The sequence below is a fragment of the Tachypleus tridentatus genome, chromosome 10 (assembly GCF_004210375.1).
Source record: "Tachypleus tridentatus isolate NWPU-2018 chromosome 10, ASM421037v1, whole genome shotgun sequence".
Lineage (NCBI taxonomy): Eukaryota > Metazoa > Arthropoda > Merostomata > Xiphosura > Limulidae > Tachypleus > Tachypleus tridentatus.
In genome coordinates, this window is record NC_134834.1 from 120854765 (window position 1) to 120871952 (window position 17188).

Here is a 17188-nt window from a genome sequence, read left to right on the forward strand (position 1 = left end):
CTAACCAGCCAACAACAATGGATTTATTTTTACTATAAAACATAGTTACTGGTTTTAATAATAAAAATATTGACCTTTTAAAAGTACCTTATCAAATATAATCTAGGACTAAACCCCATTCTGCGATTGATGATGCATATGAAAAATTAATCACTGTTGTTAGATCTCTTAGCGAATGAACCTGTAATCCTGTTACATCTGACATTTCAAAGAAACTTGGCGTTACTTCCATTGTATTTGTTTTCTATTATTGTAACATTACTAAATATTAACGTTGAACGAAACAAAACAATTACTGTGGAAACAATCAGCACTCATATTTATTACATGTTTTCAAACAGCAACTCATACCTCATGTGATAAATAACTAGTTCAAAGACGTATAGCTCATCATAGCTATCTCTAATTTATAACTGTTTATCACAGGGAAGTTAAACAATCAGCAGCACCCGCCGTCTGATCGGTTACTTTAATCGAATGGCAGGATTCATTTCCACAGTACGTAACGTGGAGTGTGTTTAACACTGCAGCTCAGTTTAGACTTTCCCGTACGCAGCTTTGCAGTGTAACCACTGAATCAATGTAAAAAAAAAAAAAAAAAACAAAAAAAACAACATAGATTTCTCAGTTTAACAGTTAAAGTGGAAATAATAACTTTGAAAACAGTTACCAAACAAAAGTCCTTGAGTTGTTATATTGAAAAGAAATTTTAAACAGCAATGTTTTAAATAAATATTCATAAAATATTTTAGGGAAGTTGGTAGAGTTTAATAATATCTCTTTATTTAGTCTTTTGTTTTATGCTTTTAAAATACATTTTGTAGAAGCTAAATTATGACAAAGTGTCTACTCATATCCCAAACGATCTTCAACATTACGTATTGCACCCATCTTTTACAGTAATTATAAAACATTATGAGTGAAAATAACGAAGAAAATAATCATAAGCCAACCACAGTAAGCCTGTTATATCAAGTACATGGAACTAAAGTAGTTAAGGCAAACGTCATGTCCCAGTAAAGCCAATCCGAGGATTATTTAAACTAGACATGAAAGTGCAATCTCTTATCACGTGGTTTTCTCGCGCTGCTTGCTGCAGGAGCACGGGCTTCATTCTTCAACCAAATTGCTTTCTATCTTCTGCTTGTTTCGCATGTAAGCCTAACGCCTGCCCTAATGATTCCCGTGTCATTACGTGACAAGCCTCTCCTGAAGTTAAGATAAAAGATGCGCTTCCGTTAACATTCATTTTCTCGTAATTAATTAAAACACTGTAAAACCGTTACAGTATATCAAACTTGTTACGCTATGAAATAAGCGTATGATGTGTGATGTATTGGTGATCTACCTGTTTCTCACTCTTTCCATTTATCCATATCAGTAATATAATAGTAGTACTAGTAGTTCGTTTTAATAAAACTGTGCATGAAGAATATGTGAAGTTTTATTTAATATTATCATTAATTTACTCATCTAACCAAACCATAAGTATGAATATATAAAATTTTTGTCTTTCTCTGTCTGTGTACTCAACAATTTAGTTAACTCACTTAGGCCTAACCATAAAGAATTGTAAGGTTTCATCTCCATCTGTGCTTATTGTCATTAATTTACTTATCTCACCTTACCATAAATATAAATTACGTGAAGTTTCATATCCAACTATCTGTATACTCAGTAATTTAATTTACATATATCTAAGCATGAAAAATATATAAAGCTTCATATTTATCTGTGCAGTATGTCAGTAAATGATTTAACTAATCTAACCCCAGGTATGAAGAATATACGAAACTTTGTCTTATACTTTCTGTATAATTAATTTAAGCAACTGAATTAGGCCTAATAATATGTAAAATTTCATCTTCAATTGTTCGTATTTTTATTTACTTCTTAACTCACCGAAACATAAGCTTGTTTTGTTTTTTTTAATTTCGCGCAAAGCTACTCGAAGGTTATCTGCGCTAGCCGTCCCTGATTTAGCAGTGTAAGAGAAGAGGAAAGGCAACTAGTCATCACCACTCACCGCCAACTCTTGGGCTACTCTTTTACCAACGAATAATGGAATTGACCGTAACATTATAACGCCTCCACGGCTAAAAGGAGAGCATGTTTGGCGCGACGGGGATGCGAACCCGCGACCCTCAGATTACGAGTCGCACGCCTTAACACGCTTGGCCATGCCGGGCCTTCAGAATATACAAACAATCGTATGTACTATTAGAGACCAGACAAGTTGTCCAACAAATACTGTCACAAGGTTTTAATCTTAGCCTGAAATTATCTTGAAGGGTCTCCTCGTTTTAAAAGTACGTCATTTTGAATAAGGACCACGTTTTAAAATGAATGATCTTGAAGATGGTTTTCTTATAAGTGTTTTGTACTAAAAGAAACTTCTTTCAAGTAAATGTGCACAATACAAGAAAAACTGATAAAATATATTTATAGACACAAAGCTATACCAAACCTCTTCTCGTATTATTATTGTTCTCATACACGTGCGTAGTCACATATATATGAGGTTTTTCTTAAATGAAAACACACTATAAACAATTCATCTCTGTCGTCCTAAGTCTTATCCACAACAATGTTGCTCCTGTTTTACAGACATAACAAGAACCAGGGATATGTAGTGAAATAAATCTTGTCAGACAACGAGAGAGTTCGAAAGTGCTACCCCTTAATGGACAAGGACTAGATAAATGATCCCGCGAGAGCTTCGACGTGTACTGCCAGCGGTCGCTTGAAAGCTGTTTGCTATGTGAGCAACATAGAATGGTGACAGACATTAGGCTAGGCCATTAAAGTAGAAACTTCCTACTGGAAAGGCGTGTTACGTTTTCCGAGTCTGATTCAATGTTCAGGCAGATTCTTTATTACCCCTCTTTCTGTAAGACCGGAAACCTGTGTTAAGTGAAAGATACTTATACAAATACATCTTTGGCAAGACAGTGCATGTTTAGGGGCCTTTAAAATGGACATCTACTTTCTTTAGAATCATAAGTGATTCAATATGGAAACAAAGAAATAATTACACTCTGTCAGTTTCCAAGAGGTCAAACTGGTTGTCGAAGATTAAACGAGTAAGCAGAATCACATATTTATATTTAATAGTTTTGTGAATACTAATGTTTATTGGTTGTTGTTGTTTTTTACCTTCAAACATTTACAGCGAAGTATGTATAACTATTTACGAGGGTTGTCCCCCGGTAAGTAAGCGGTAGCTTTCTGGACGTACAATGCTAAAATGTGAAGTTCAATCCCTGGAGAAGCGCAGATTGCCCATTGTGTAGTTTGTTCTAAGAAAATAACACAAGAAAATAATCTATAGAGCCAAAATCATGCTTATAAAATTGATAAAGAAAGTTATTTCTCTAAATTATAGAAATACCTATTAAGTTTGTTCTTTTTAAATAAAGTGATTTGTTTACTTTTAAAACTAAAAAAGTGACACATTGTTTTGAGTTTGAAATAGACAAATTAAAAAATGTGGAAACAAACACCTCCTGTTTATGTTATTTTTATCAAAAATTTTAAACCTTTTGATTTCCAATACTTCCACAGTATTCGTAAACTGTAAATACTAAAACCACAGCCTGTGATACCGCATTTAGTTTAAATTGTGTCACAAGCTGGCATGTTAATAAAACACAGTTTAAATTATGTCATAATCCACTATAGTTTAACCGGCCTGGCATGGCCAGGTGGGTTAAGGCATGTGACTCATAATCCGAGGGTCGAGGGTTCGCATCCCCATTACAATGTTATGGTCCATCCCACTATTTGTTGGTAAAGAGCAGCCCAAGAGTTGGCGGTTGGTGGTGATGACTAGCTGCCTTCCCTGTAGTCTTACACCGTATAATTAGGGACGGCTAGTACAGATGTCCCTCGATTGGCTTTGCGCGAAATTCAAAAACAATACAGGATAGTTTAATAGAATACATAGCTTGAATTCTGACAAAATCCAGCCAACATGTTGATAACAGATAGTTTGTTGATAGTTGTCATAGTTTCGTCTCCTTCAAGTATTCTGTTAAACTATACATCTTGTTACTGAACTTGTAACGGATTTACTGTTAAACATTTATTTTAATATCTACGTTTGTTTAAGATTGATGCATGTAACTTAAATGGTTACATGTGTATTGCGCAATTCCCGCCTGTTCTCTGAATTTATAAAATATTTTCGAGAGTAAAAATCAGCAATATATGTTTTTATGAAAACACTAGCGTATTTTCAAATATTGTTGAACATTCGAGAATCTCGCCTTAAAGTATACAAACCGACGCGCCGAGAGACAGATATAGAGTAATGATTGGTCGCTTCATTCACTAAGCTATAAACTTCAGAAGCTATAATTGTGATTAATGCTTATTAATGGGAAAACTACAGATGTTTGACCAGGAACCGTTCAACTTCAGTGAATTAGCTTCGGACGTTAGTATTTCTAGAGAGATATTAGATATTGTTGTCGGGAAAGATTCACGTGTGAAAAATAGAGCTAGCTAGCATTCCCGTAAAGTTTGTTTGTTAGTTTGTTTTTTAATTTCGCCCAAAGCTACTCGAGGTCTATCTGCGCTAGCCGTCCCTAATTCAGCAGTGTAAGACTAGAGAAAAGGCAGCTAGTCATCACCTCCCACCGCCAACTCTTGGGCTACTCGTTTACCAACGAATAGTGGGATTGACCGTCACATTATAACGCCTCCACGGCTGAAAGGGCGAGCATGTTTGGTGCAACAGGGGTTCGAACCCTCGACCGTGGGATGACGAGACGAGTGCCTTAACCACCTGGCCATGCTGGGCCGAAGTATAGTGTATTTGTATATCAACATAAAATTAATTTGTTTGTCGTGGACCTGGACCGCCGATAAAATATTCATTTCCAACCAAATAGAAGGCTGAATATTGTTTGTGAGTTTGTAATATTTTTGTATATAAATAATTATTGGTAATAACAGTTATAAATCGTATTGTTTTTTCATACATTAAAATGTAAGTATGTTAAGAAAAAATTGTGTACATTAAACTTGTTAATGAATATTATAAATTTGATACATGTTAACATTTAATTAACTTAAAAGTTAAAATTAAATTTTCTGGTTATTTGAAATAGTAATACGTAACGTAGTAAATAGGAGACTCGTCCGAAATAAATGATAATACGTAGCAAATTACACATAAAAAAGTTGTTAAGTATTCTCTTAATATGTTGTACCATACTGGCTGAGTCAAAATACAAGTGTATAATAATCTATGATTAAATTAGCTATATACATTGTTGAGCTGTGAACATACGACCTCTTCTGACTTCTCGAATAAAATGATATGTGGCTGAATTTACTAGTGTGAAAAATTACATTTGCTGCATGTTAGAGAGTTCTAGGTTTTAACCCGTGTTATGTGCTAAATGCACTGCACACCTTCAGCTCTGGAAGCGTTATAAAAGCGATAGTTTTAGTGTGAGCCCGGTTGACGGTGGGTGTTGCTGACAATGTGTCTTTCCTCTGGTTAACAGTTTTAAATTAAGAACGATTACACCTGAATCCTGGGGATCTTTGACCTGGTCATTTAGTCCATGTTTTACAAGTTTTCCCGTTCACATGCACCAATATTGTAGTTGATTAAACAAAACAAAATGTTGTTATTATGAGCCCCTAAACTGTAAAATCAAGAATGTAGCGTTAAATATATAACATATGAAATGTCGGATTTTTAAAGGAAATTGTGAAACATATACATTCTTTGGTTATTTAATTTATTTAATAAAAGTAAGCTCTTTTAGACTCAATTCACTTCTGTCAATGAGTCGTAAATTTATAAATGTCATCTTTAAAAAATTGAACGTTCTTTGATACAAAAAAGTCTTCGAAAGAACTGTCAATTGACCTTTGGTTTGCAGACGTTTTTTTCCTTTAAAATATTAATGTTTAAAAAGTAATAATCTGTAAGGGAAAGATTTAGTGAATATGATGGATGAGGTAAAGTTTCATACTAAAGTTCACTTAGTTTTTTGGACAGTAACATATGAGACATGAGGTTGAGCACTGTCATAAAGCAACATGGGTCCACTGTGACTTACTATTGCTGGATGTTTTTGTGACAAGTTTCGATGCATAATTCCAAGTCCACAACAATATTTCTCTGCTGTTATTGTTTTCCTTGGTTAAGAAGAATAATGCGTCATACTTACTGATGACCACCAAGCACTGACCATAAGATTCTTAGAGTAAATAGCTGGTTTTGGTGCTTTTTCATAGTCAAACCATTGTCCGGGGCGTCGTTGACTGCCGTAAAGAATCCATTTTCATCACAGATAAACAGGTCTTTTGGTTGCGAGAAAGAAGTGAGGAACAGTTTTCAACTTGTCTTTCAATCAGTTCGTAAGGTACCTATTTATAGAGTTTTTTCACTTTACCAATTGCTTCAAGTTCTCGATAAAATTTTGAATAATGAACGTTAAGTTTATTGGCAAGTTTTCTCACGGTTTTATGGGCATCTGATTCAACCAAGACCTTCAATTCTTCCTCATTAGTGGCTGCCTTAGGGCGCCCCCGAAACTTGTGACACCAGAGTGAAATCTTTTAAACTAATGCTGTGCACTCATTAGCCGTAACAGCACTTAAAGTATGATTGATATTATGAGCTTCTGTCGCCACATTTTGACCAAACTTGAACTCGTACAAGACAATTACACGAAAATCTATTTTATCCATCGTGTGTAAATGTAATGTTAAGAATTAAAAAAATAAGGGCTCGACACGGGCATGTGGTTAAGACGTTTGACTCGTAATCTGAGAGTTGCAGATTCAAATTCCCATCACACCAAACATTATCACACTTTCAGCTGTGGAGGCGTTATATGTAATGGTCAATCCCACTATTCATTGGTAAAAGAGTAGTCCAAGAGCTGGCGGTGGGTGGTGATGACTAACTTCCTTTTCTCTAGTTTTACACTGCTAAATTAGGGACGGCTAGTGCAGATAGTCATCGTGTAACTTTGCGCAAAATTCAAAACAGAAACAGATCCTCAAAGTATCGGATTAGTTTACTAATGTGTCATGACGTTGTTACTACACAATGGTTCAACACATTTCTTGTTGTCTTTTGTTAATATTACAATAGTTTAAATGAAGCTTAATCAACAGTCACAATAAGTTCTTAAAACAGACGATACAATACGTGATCACTACATATGCAGGTAGAACAAGCTCTAATATAAAACAATCTACAGTTCCATGTGCACTGTACTCTTCATTACATGTATGTGATATTTACATAGTTTCTCTTAACTATTTTTTAAGGCGTGTTACTATTTTAACCGTGCTATGTTATTGACAGCGAAGGAGGAATGTTATACTAATGATGACAGTTTGTGACCATAATTTAAAACTATCAACTTTTTATTGTTGTTGTTTTCTTTAAAGGAACCATATTATCTGTGATCTTAGACATCATAAATAATATGCGACATCGAAACCGAGTACCGAAACTGGTACAATTTATCATGTGATATTCCTGGGATTCTTTCAGTTAGTTTTGTTTCATCGATATGAATTCTTTCTAATGATACGAGCTAGTTTTAAGATATTCGATGTATCATATTATATTTGTATTACATAAGAGCGGTGCTCCCCGCTAGAACAGCGGTAAGACTACGGATTTACAACCCTCAAATCAGGGGTTCGATTCCCCTCGCTGGGCTCAGCAAATAGCCCGATGTGATTTGCTGTGAGAAAAACACACATAACAGCAGTCAAAGCTGGTCATAATGTTAACTTTCAAAAATATTTATTCAATGGTTATTATATGAGGTTAATTCGGAATTTTCTTCAACTTTCGTATCACGTAAAAAACGAAAAGCAGATACAATAACTGATGTCCATTAATCCTAAAATAATATTAGCTATTCATGTGCCATTGTCGTGAGAAGCAGTTTTTGCCACATTGCGATTTCTAGTGGGTCTGGGATTGTTCCCCCGGGAAAACTTCGAAAGTTTAATGCTATGATATCAAACCTTGAATCAGATTAGCTACAAATACTGCATACACACAGTGTAATGTATTAAATTAAAAATATTAATACTTAAGTTGTAGTTATACATGCCATGGAAACGTAGTTGGGCCATTGCCTAATTATAATTAGTCTTTTTACGGCTCTGTGTGCATACTAACTGTGATATTATTTACTGAAAAAATATTTTCTTTTATAATTAATGTAAATACATTTATATAAGTAAAAAATAAATCATTTTTTATTTTCGCTAGTAAAACCTTTTTTTAAATTATTTTCTCAGCTGAATCATCTTGTTATTAGACTTACTACCAGATCTATTTCTATATTTAAATTGTACAATCTAAACTGGCGAAATAAAAATGCCTCAGAATATAATATCTGTGTTCAGATTGTACAACAGAATTTGAAATGTTTTAACCATGAGCCTAATACAGGTTTCATATTATAGTTTGGAACGTCTATTCTTGTGAAATTTGTCATATCTTATGAGCCATTTGATATTTCCTCTAGCGTATGTTTGGATAACTAGGAAAATGGCTGCCTTCATGAAGGTTGGTGTGATTCGCGCTACAAAATGTTTAATTCAACATTCGACGTCGAGATCAATTATAACATCAATTCTCAGAAAAGGAGGACGTAAGATACAATTTGGTAGGTTTAATTTTGATATAAAATTTTAAAAAATGAAGTTAGTCGTGAAGACATAATAAATACTATTAGGTACTTTTTACTACTACCGGTAAGTAGTGAAAATAATTATACTAATTGCTGTAGTCTGTAGTGCTACAAGAACAGTTAACAAATCCAGTGAACTAGAATAAAGTACAGCCATTCACTGGCTTACTAGGAGAGACTGTATTTTATATTAGTTTTCCAAAATTATACACAGATTCTTGATGACGAGAAACCCACTTGAAATAAAAATATATCTCAGAATGGCTGGTATGGATATTAACACTTTTACTGTTAAGGAGAGAACAACGTTTCAGGTTAACCTGAAGATGACCTTGGAAGGTTGAAACGTTCTTTTCTCCTTATCAGTAAAAGTGTTAATTAATACTCATACCAGCCGTTCTGAGATACCTTTATTTACTGATTTGATAAGTATGATAATTAGAGGTTTAGGTAAGAAATCAGTGTTATAAGTTATGTTTGCAGAGAAAGAAAACCCATAATTATTTTTTCTGTTTAAAGTTTCATAGAATATGAAATTTACATTTTTATAACATAAGCGTTTTTGAGTTAATTAATTAATTAATTCTCCATTGTACGAAATAACTTTTTATTTCATTTGTTATGTTAATTTTTTACCAAAATAGAATTTGAAATACTAAGTATCTTAACTATCATCAATATAACAATTTGAAATACTAAGTATCTTAACTATCATCAATATAACAATTTGAAATACTAAGTATCTTAACTATCATCAATATAACAATTTGAAATACTAAGTATCTTAACTATCATCAATATAACAATTTGAAATACTAAGTATCTTAACTATCATCAATATAACAATTTGAAATACTAAGTATCTTAACTGTCATCAATATAACAATTTGAAATACTAAGTATCTTAACTGTCATCAATATAACAATTTGAAATACTAAGTATCTTAACTATCATCAATATAACAATTTGAAATACTAAGTATCTTAACTATCATCAATATAACAATTTGAAATACTAAGTATCTTAACTATCATCAATATAACAATTTGAAATACTAAGTATCTTAACTATCATCAATATAACAATTTGAAATACTAAGTATCTTAACTGTCATCAATATAACAATTTGAAATACTAAGTATCTTAACTATCATCAATATAACAATTTGAAATACTAAGTATCTTAACTATCATCAATACAACAATTTGAAATACTAAGTATCTTAACCATCATCAATACAACAATTTGAAATACTAAGTATCTTAACTATCATCAATATAACAATTTGAAATACTAAGTATCTTAACTATCATCAGTATAACAATTTGAAATACTAAGTATCTTAACTATCATCAATATAACAATTTGAAATACTAAATATCTTAACTATCATCAATATAACAATTTGAAATACTAAGTATCTTAACTGTCATCAATATAACAATTTGAAATACTAAGTATCTTAACTATCATCAATATAACAATTTGAAATACTAAGTATCTTAACTGTCATCAATATAACAATTTGAAATACTAAGTATCTTAACTATCATCAATATAACAATTTGAAATACTAAGTATCTTAACCATCATCAATATAACAATTTGAAATACTAAGTATCTTAACTATCATCAATATAACAATTTGAAATACTAAGTATCTTAACTATCATCAATATATAACAATTTGAAATACCTAGTATCTTAACTATCATCAATATAACAATTTGAAATACTAAGTATCTTAACTATCATCAATATAACAATTTGAAATACTAAGTATCTTAACTATCATCAATATAACAATTTGAAATACTAAGTATCTTAACTATCATCAATATAACAATTTGAAATACTAAGTATCTTAACTATCATCAATATAACAATTTAAAATAGTAAGTATCTTAACTGTCATCAATATAACAATTTGAAATACTAAGTATCTTAACTATCATCAATATAACAATTTGAAATACTAAGTATCTTAACTATCATCAATATAACAATTTGTAATACTAAGTATCTTAACTATCATCAATATAACAATTTGAAATACTAAGTATCTTAACTATCATCAATATAACCCTCTTATGCACAAGTCATCATGGTAGCTCTTCTCTGACCACTCCATCCCCAGAACCATTCTAGTAGCTCTCATATAACCACTCCATCCTCAGAACCATTCTAATAGCCCTCCTCTGACTATTTGATCTTCAGAACCACCCCAGTAGCCTTTGTATAACCACTCCATCCCCAGAACCATTTTTGTAACCTTCCTCCAATCATCCCATCCTCAGAACCATCCTAGTAGCCCTCATATAACCACTCCATTCCCAGAACCATCCTAGTAGCCCTTCTCTGACCATTCCATCTTCAGAACCACCCCAGTAGTCCTTGTCTAACTACTCCATCCCCAGATCCATCTTTGTAACCTTCCTCCAATCATCCCATCCTCAGAACCATCCTAATAGCCCTCATATAAGTACTCCATTCCCAGAACCATCCTAGTAGCCCTCCTCTAACCATTCTACCTCCAGAACCATTGTCATAGCCCTCCTCTGACCATTGCATTCCAAGAACTATTGTAGTAGCTCTCTTCTGACCCTTCCTTTCCTAAAACCATTTTAGTAGCCCTCTTGCAACCCTTCCATTCTCAGAATTGTTCTGGTAGCAACAAAATATTAAAACAAGTGGTGTCTAATTATGTATCACATAAATGTTCTGAATTGGACTGCTTCAAGTATAGACGTTATTTCTTGGAGTTGAAAAACTAAATTAATTAAAAAAACACTACTAGGAAATAGATAATGGCCAGTATAACTCATGAACTAATAGATATTAGAAGAAGTTAATGACTTGTATAACTCACAAGCAAATAGATGATAGAAAAAGTTAATGACTTGTATAACTCACGAACTAATGTGTGACAGAAAAAGTTAATGACTTGTATAACTCACGAACTAATAGATGATAGAAAAAGGTAAAGACTTGTATAACTTATGATCTAATAGATGATAGAAAAAGAAATTCAGCTGATGAAGTTTAACTAAGATGTATCTGTCCAACGATGTAACATTCAGTTCGTGACTAAACATATAATTAAATATTTTTGTTTAGTTTCAGTGGTTACAGTAACACTTGTCTAACACTAGCTACTTCTCTTCTTAAGGCCATATCAACTTTCCATCATTGTCAAGTTGGTCAAGATATATAGTGACGAGTTCATTCAACCTTTCATCACAAGAAGCAGCTAAAGAAACAGATTATCATACAATCATAAAAGATACAGAGAAGTCTGAAGGTACGTACCAAATACTAGTTACTAGAAGTCTGAAGGTACGTACCAAATACTAGTTACTAGAAGTCTGAAGGTATGTACCAATCATTAGTTACTAGAAGTCTGAAGGTAGTACCAAATAGTAGTTACGAGAAGTCTGAAGATACGTACTAAATAGTAGTTACGAGAAGTCTGAAGGTACGTACCAAACACTAGTTACTAGAAGTCTGAAGGTATGTACCAAACACTAGTTACTAGAAGTCTGAAGGTACGTACCAAATACTAGTAACTAGAAGTATAAAGGTAAGTAATAAATACTAGTTACTAGAAGTCTGAGGGTACGTACCAAACATTAGTTACTAGAAGTCTGAAGGTACGTACCAAACACTAGTTACTAGAAGTCTGAAGGTACGTACCAAACACTAGTTACTAGAAGTCTGAAGGTAAGTAATAAATACTAGTTACTAGAAGTCTGAGGGTACGTACCAAACATTAGTTACTAGAAGTCTGAAGGTACGTACCAAACATTAGTTACTAGAAGTCTGAAGGCACGTACTCAAACATTAGTTACTAGAAGTCTGAAGGTACGTACCAAACATTAGTTACTAGAAGTCTGAAGGTACGTACCAAACATTAGTTACTAGAAGTCTGAAGGTACTTACCAAACATTAGTTACTAGAAGTCTGAAGGTACTTACCAAACATTAGTTACTAGAAGTCTGAAGGTACATACCAAACATTAGTTACTAGAAGTCTGAAGGTACGTACCAAACATTAGTTACTAGAAGTCTGAAGGTACGTACCAAACATTAGTTACTAGAAGTCTGAAGGTACGTACCAAACATTAGTTACTAGAAGTCTGAAGGCACGCACAAACATTAGTTACTAGAAGTCTGAAGGCACGCACAAAACATTAGTTACTAGAAGTCTGAAGGTGCGTACCAAACATTAGTTACTAGAGTCTGAAGGTGCGCATCCAAACATTAGTTACTAGAAGTCTGAAGGTGCGCACCAAACATTAGTTACTAGAAGTCTGAAGGTGCGCACCAAACATTAGTTACTAGAAGTCTGAAGGTGCGTCAAACATTAGTTACTAGAAGTCTGAAGGCAATGCACCAAACATTAGTTACTAGAAGTCTGAAGGCACGTACCAAACATTAGTTACTAGAGTCTGAAGGCACGCATCAAACATTAGTTACTAGAAGTCTGAAGGTGCATTGCAAACATTAGTTACTAGAAGTCTGAAGGTACGTACCAAACATTAGTTACTAGAAGTCTAAAGGTACGTACCAAACATTAGTTACTAGAAGTATAAAGGTACGTACCAAATACTAGTTACTAGAAGTCTGAAGTTACATACCAAACACTAGTTACTAATAATATTTAACAAAATACTGTTTATGATATGAATTTTAGATGTTACTGTTTATGATATGAATTCTACAGTTCTGGATGTTCGTCTACAAGATCTCTTTTAGTTAAGGACTGAATAGTTACACTAACTATTACTTAATCAGTGAATTAACATTTCAATCCAACAATATATTATTGTATTGTTATACTAATTAGTCCATGGTTTAATAATTGCTTAGTTAAGTATGCCGTTATCATGTGGTTGCAAGAACAATGCTTGAAGCTGATTCAACTAGGATTATAATTTACTATATCATACATTTCTTTCAGATCAGGATACTATCACACTTATTTATGTTTCGTTATCAGTAATTAGTGAAACTGCATTCTCATGACAAGTTAGAAACTCAAACTTACTATTTTGTCTTCAAGTAGGGTAACAAATTCTACTGTATGTGATGCTTGAGAGGAATTGTGTATTTAAATTAAATTTAGGTTTCTGTATACTGATGTTGTATTTTAACCAAAATTATTGGCTGAACTTTGAACTTTGATGTTTTTAAAAAAAACTGTTTATGATGTAAAACAGGTTATTTCTGAAATGTTATTACCTTGTATTTAAAAGCTACAATTTTTAATTGGATGTTATTTTGTTTTTAATAGGACCCACTGAGAAATTAGAGTTTCAAGCTGAAACAAGAATGTTGCTAGATATTGTTGCCAAGTCTCTCTACTCTGAGAAAGAAGCAAGTATTATTATTATTATAATATTTATAAGCATAATGGCTATGTTATGGAAACCTTCATTATGTGTCTACTACTTGATTAATCTACCTGGGATAAGAAGTAATGAACCTTTAGTTCATCTCATGATGACTCCTTGAGAGAGAGCTTACTATCTTGAAGTCTATTGACTTTGGTAACTTGACATTTCTAAATTGTTAGCCATCAGGTGTAGTTCCATCAAAATTAAGAATAGCATATAATTTATTTGATTGATTTTATGTATTTCCCTCTGTTTTTTAGTGTATTGGTTTTGATGTATATGTTAGTAATTGTACATTAAACTATAGTATGTTTAATGTTTCCTATTTTGGTTTTCCAGTACTATTGATTTTTTTTTTTTTTTCATGTGCAGGTAAGAAAATTGTATTATGGAATATTATACTTGGTAGTGTGAAAGATGACCATCAATTTGTTTTGAACAAATTAAGTGCATTTCTTTGAGGTTCAGTGTACAGAAGAATCTCTGTTGTCAACTAAGTCTAAAATGTTACTTTTTGAAAGAAATTTAGAAGTTATCTCTGAACTGGGGATCATAACAGTGAATGTAATTAACAATTAATTAATACTGCTTAGCATGGTAACTAAATCCAGCACAAAAAGTAATAACTCTTTGTAAAGATGTCCACTGATGAAAAAAGAAGTAAGTGTGATTTTTTTATTCTAATAACACTTTTATTGAGCCTCAAACCCTAATGTGTAATTGTACCACACATGCTATTTCATGAACAAAATAGTTCTTGGTATATAAATTAAAACTGTAAGTAATACCATCTGTCACAAAATAATGCACCATTTGATTGCCTAATGAAAGAAGTGACTGAAGATATTGTGACTGAACAAGACTGCCACAAATCACATTTCAGATTAATCTAGTTCCTTTTCTTTTTTTTTGAGAGACTTCATCAGTCTCTTCACAACTTAGTCAACTTGGGGTTTTGAAGAAGCAAATGTGTAGAGACCTTTCAGCAGTAATTACCCCATCTCACCTCAGGCATCCTTTACTGTATACATCATAGAAAGAGCAGTAATTACCCCATCTCACCTCAGGCATCCTTTACTGTATACATCATAGAGAGAGCAGTAATTACCCCATCTCACCTCAGGCATCCTTTACTGTATACATCATGAGGTTTTCAGTGAGTTACATTCAAACATTGACTAGACTACTTTTTGTTCATGTTACATCAATTATTGCAGCATAAAATTCTAGTTAATAATCCATATTTGAATAGTATATAAGTTTTAGGTTTTTAATTTCTTAAGGCAGTGTTAACAAAAACCTGAATTTATCCTAGTTTGAGAAACGACATTTTTTTCTCTAAGCGCCTCTTTTACAATTTATTTATTACCCCTCCAAGAAGTATGAAATTTAACATAAATTACATACTATGATGTTTTCATTGCTCAGACAAAGCATAACTTGTATAGCTTTCAGTTATGTTTGGTTATAGAGCCATCAAATTGAAAATCCGACTCTTTCTTGCCATACTTACCTGTCACATCTTCTCTTTAAGAATTTGTCAATAGTTCTCTCTTATTTTTAGAAAGCCAAGGTTTTCATCTATCAAATGATGTATTATATTACATTGTTTTATGAACAATAAATTGTCATTTTGTCTTGTAGTATAAGCTTTATTCATACAGGAAACATGATGACTAGCTTTAATGAATTTGTAATGGCTCTTGTCACATAGTTACAAAGCCAAAAAAATATGTGGTCATTTTATTAGCCCTATAAAACAAATAGGGCTAAGTGTCCTATTGACAACAAAAAGTAAGTACTTTATTTCTTGTTTTTCATATGTATTATTTATTTATTACTACAAAAGTAACAAAAATGTAACAATAGGAATCGTTTTAGGTTAGTGAAAATTAGATTAGGTAAAATAAATAATAATAACAATATAAATGTTTCACAGCTATACAGGCTAACAAGTCAGTGTAGTTTAGTATACAGGTTGGCAGGTCAGTGTAGTTTAGTATGCAGGCTGGCAGGTCAGTGTAGTTTAGTATGCAGGCTGGCAGGTCAGTGTAGTTTATGTGTTTTGATACCTTACAAGAGCTTCACATTCCCTAACTGATTTACAACTCATAACAGTGTGAATAGTAGTTAGACACAGTTCAGAGGGTAATAAAATGTAATTATAATTAGATGTACACTGTTACAAGTTTAAAGTTACTTAGGATGAATGAATGTAGTTTGAAGTTACAATTTTAAGTCATTCTAGGGAAAAAAAGGCTAATTTATATTTATTTTTTGTGGTTACAAAGTCAGTCAAATCGACCAACCTAATAGAGTTATATTCGAGAAAATAACAGATAAAATTTAAAGTTTTACTGAAATCAAACATTTCAAATGTACTTATGATGTTTCAGAGATTACATAAATGAAATTTGAGAGTTTGAAATAAGAAAAGTATTTTTAATTTTAATGTAAAAGTCACTTTATGTTCAGACTGGTCAAAAAAAGACTCAATATATTCATGGACAAATCTTCATTAAAAATACGTCATTAGAAAAAAATTATTTTTGTATACAAATGATTTGTAATGTTTATTAATAGCCTACCAAATTTTGTGAAGGTGCACCTGCCATATTAAAGTTACAGTACTAAAACTATATACAAGTAAAAATGTTTAGGTAGTTGTTCATGGGATCAAGACTGTGCTCAGAGAGTTTGTAACCTGATTCAGTGCGAATTGTATAGTGTACGTATTGTAGCTAGGTTGCAGCAACGACTGGACACACTCCAAGTGTTGTGAACAGCCTACTATAATTTTTGTGTGATATGTGCATGACAAAGTGTGAAAAACCATGTGTGCCATTTGACAGGAACTTCCAAGAAATGAACATCAGCCTTGACTTTAGTATATGAAACTGAAATGTTTTGTCACTTTGACTGTATTGTTGGAGGTCTCAAACACAACATACAACAGAAAGGAATTATTTGAATGTTATGCTAAGCAAAGAGAACGGTGATTCAGAACTGTGATTGTTTTGGTTCAAAACCTGAACTGTGGTAACCTGCATTCTGGAGTAATTGATACATTCACAAGTATGTTTTTTTTATGCTCTTCAAAT

The 17188-nt window shown here is 32.5% G+C and overlaps 1 protein-coding gene across 1 annotated transcript in view; it reads left to right on the forward strand.

Annotated features, from left to right (window-relative positions):
• Positions 1-8508: 8508 nt before the first annotated feature.
• Trap1 (TNF receptor associated protein 1) overlaps positions 8509-17188 on the forward strand; it is a 67392-nt gene continuing 58712 nt past the window's right edge. The window contains exons 1-3 of the mRNA XM_076463337.1: positions 8509-8666; positions 11862-11993; positions 13985-14067. Coding sequence (XP_076319452.1) covers positions 8549-8666; positions 11862-11993; positions 13985-14067 — 333 coding nt within the window. The 5' untranslated portion in view covers positions 8509-8548. The remainder of the gene's footprint in view (positions 8667-11861; positions 11994-13984; positions 14068-17188) is intronic.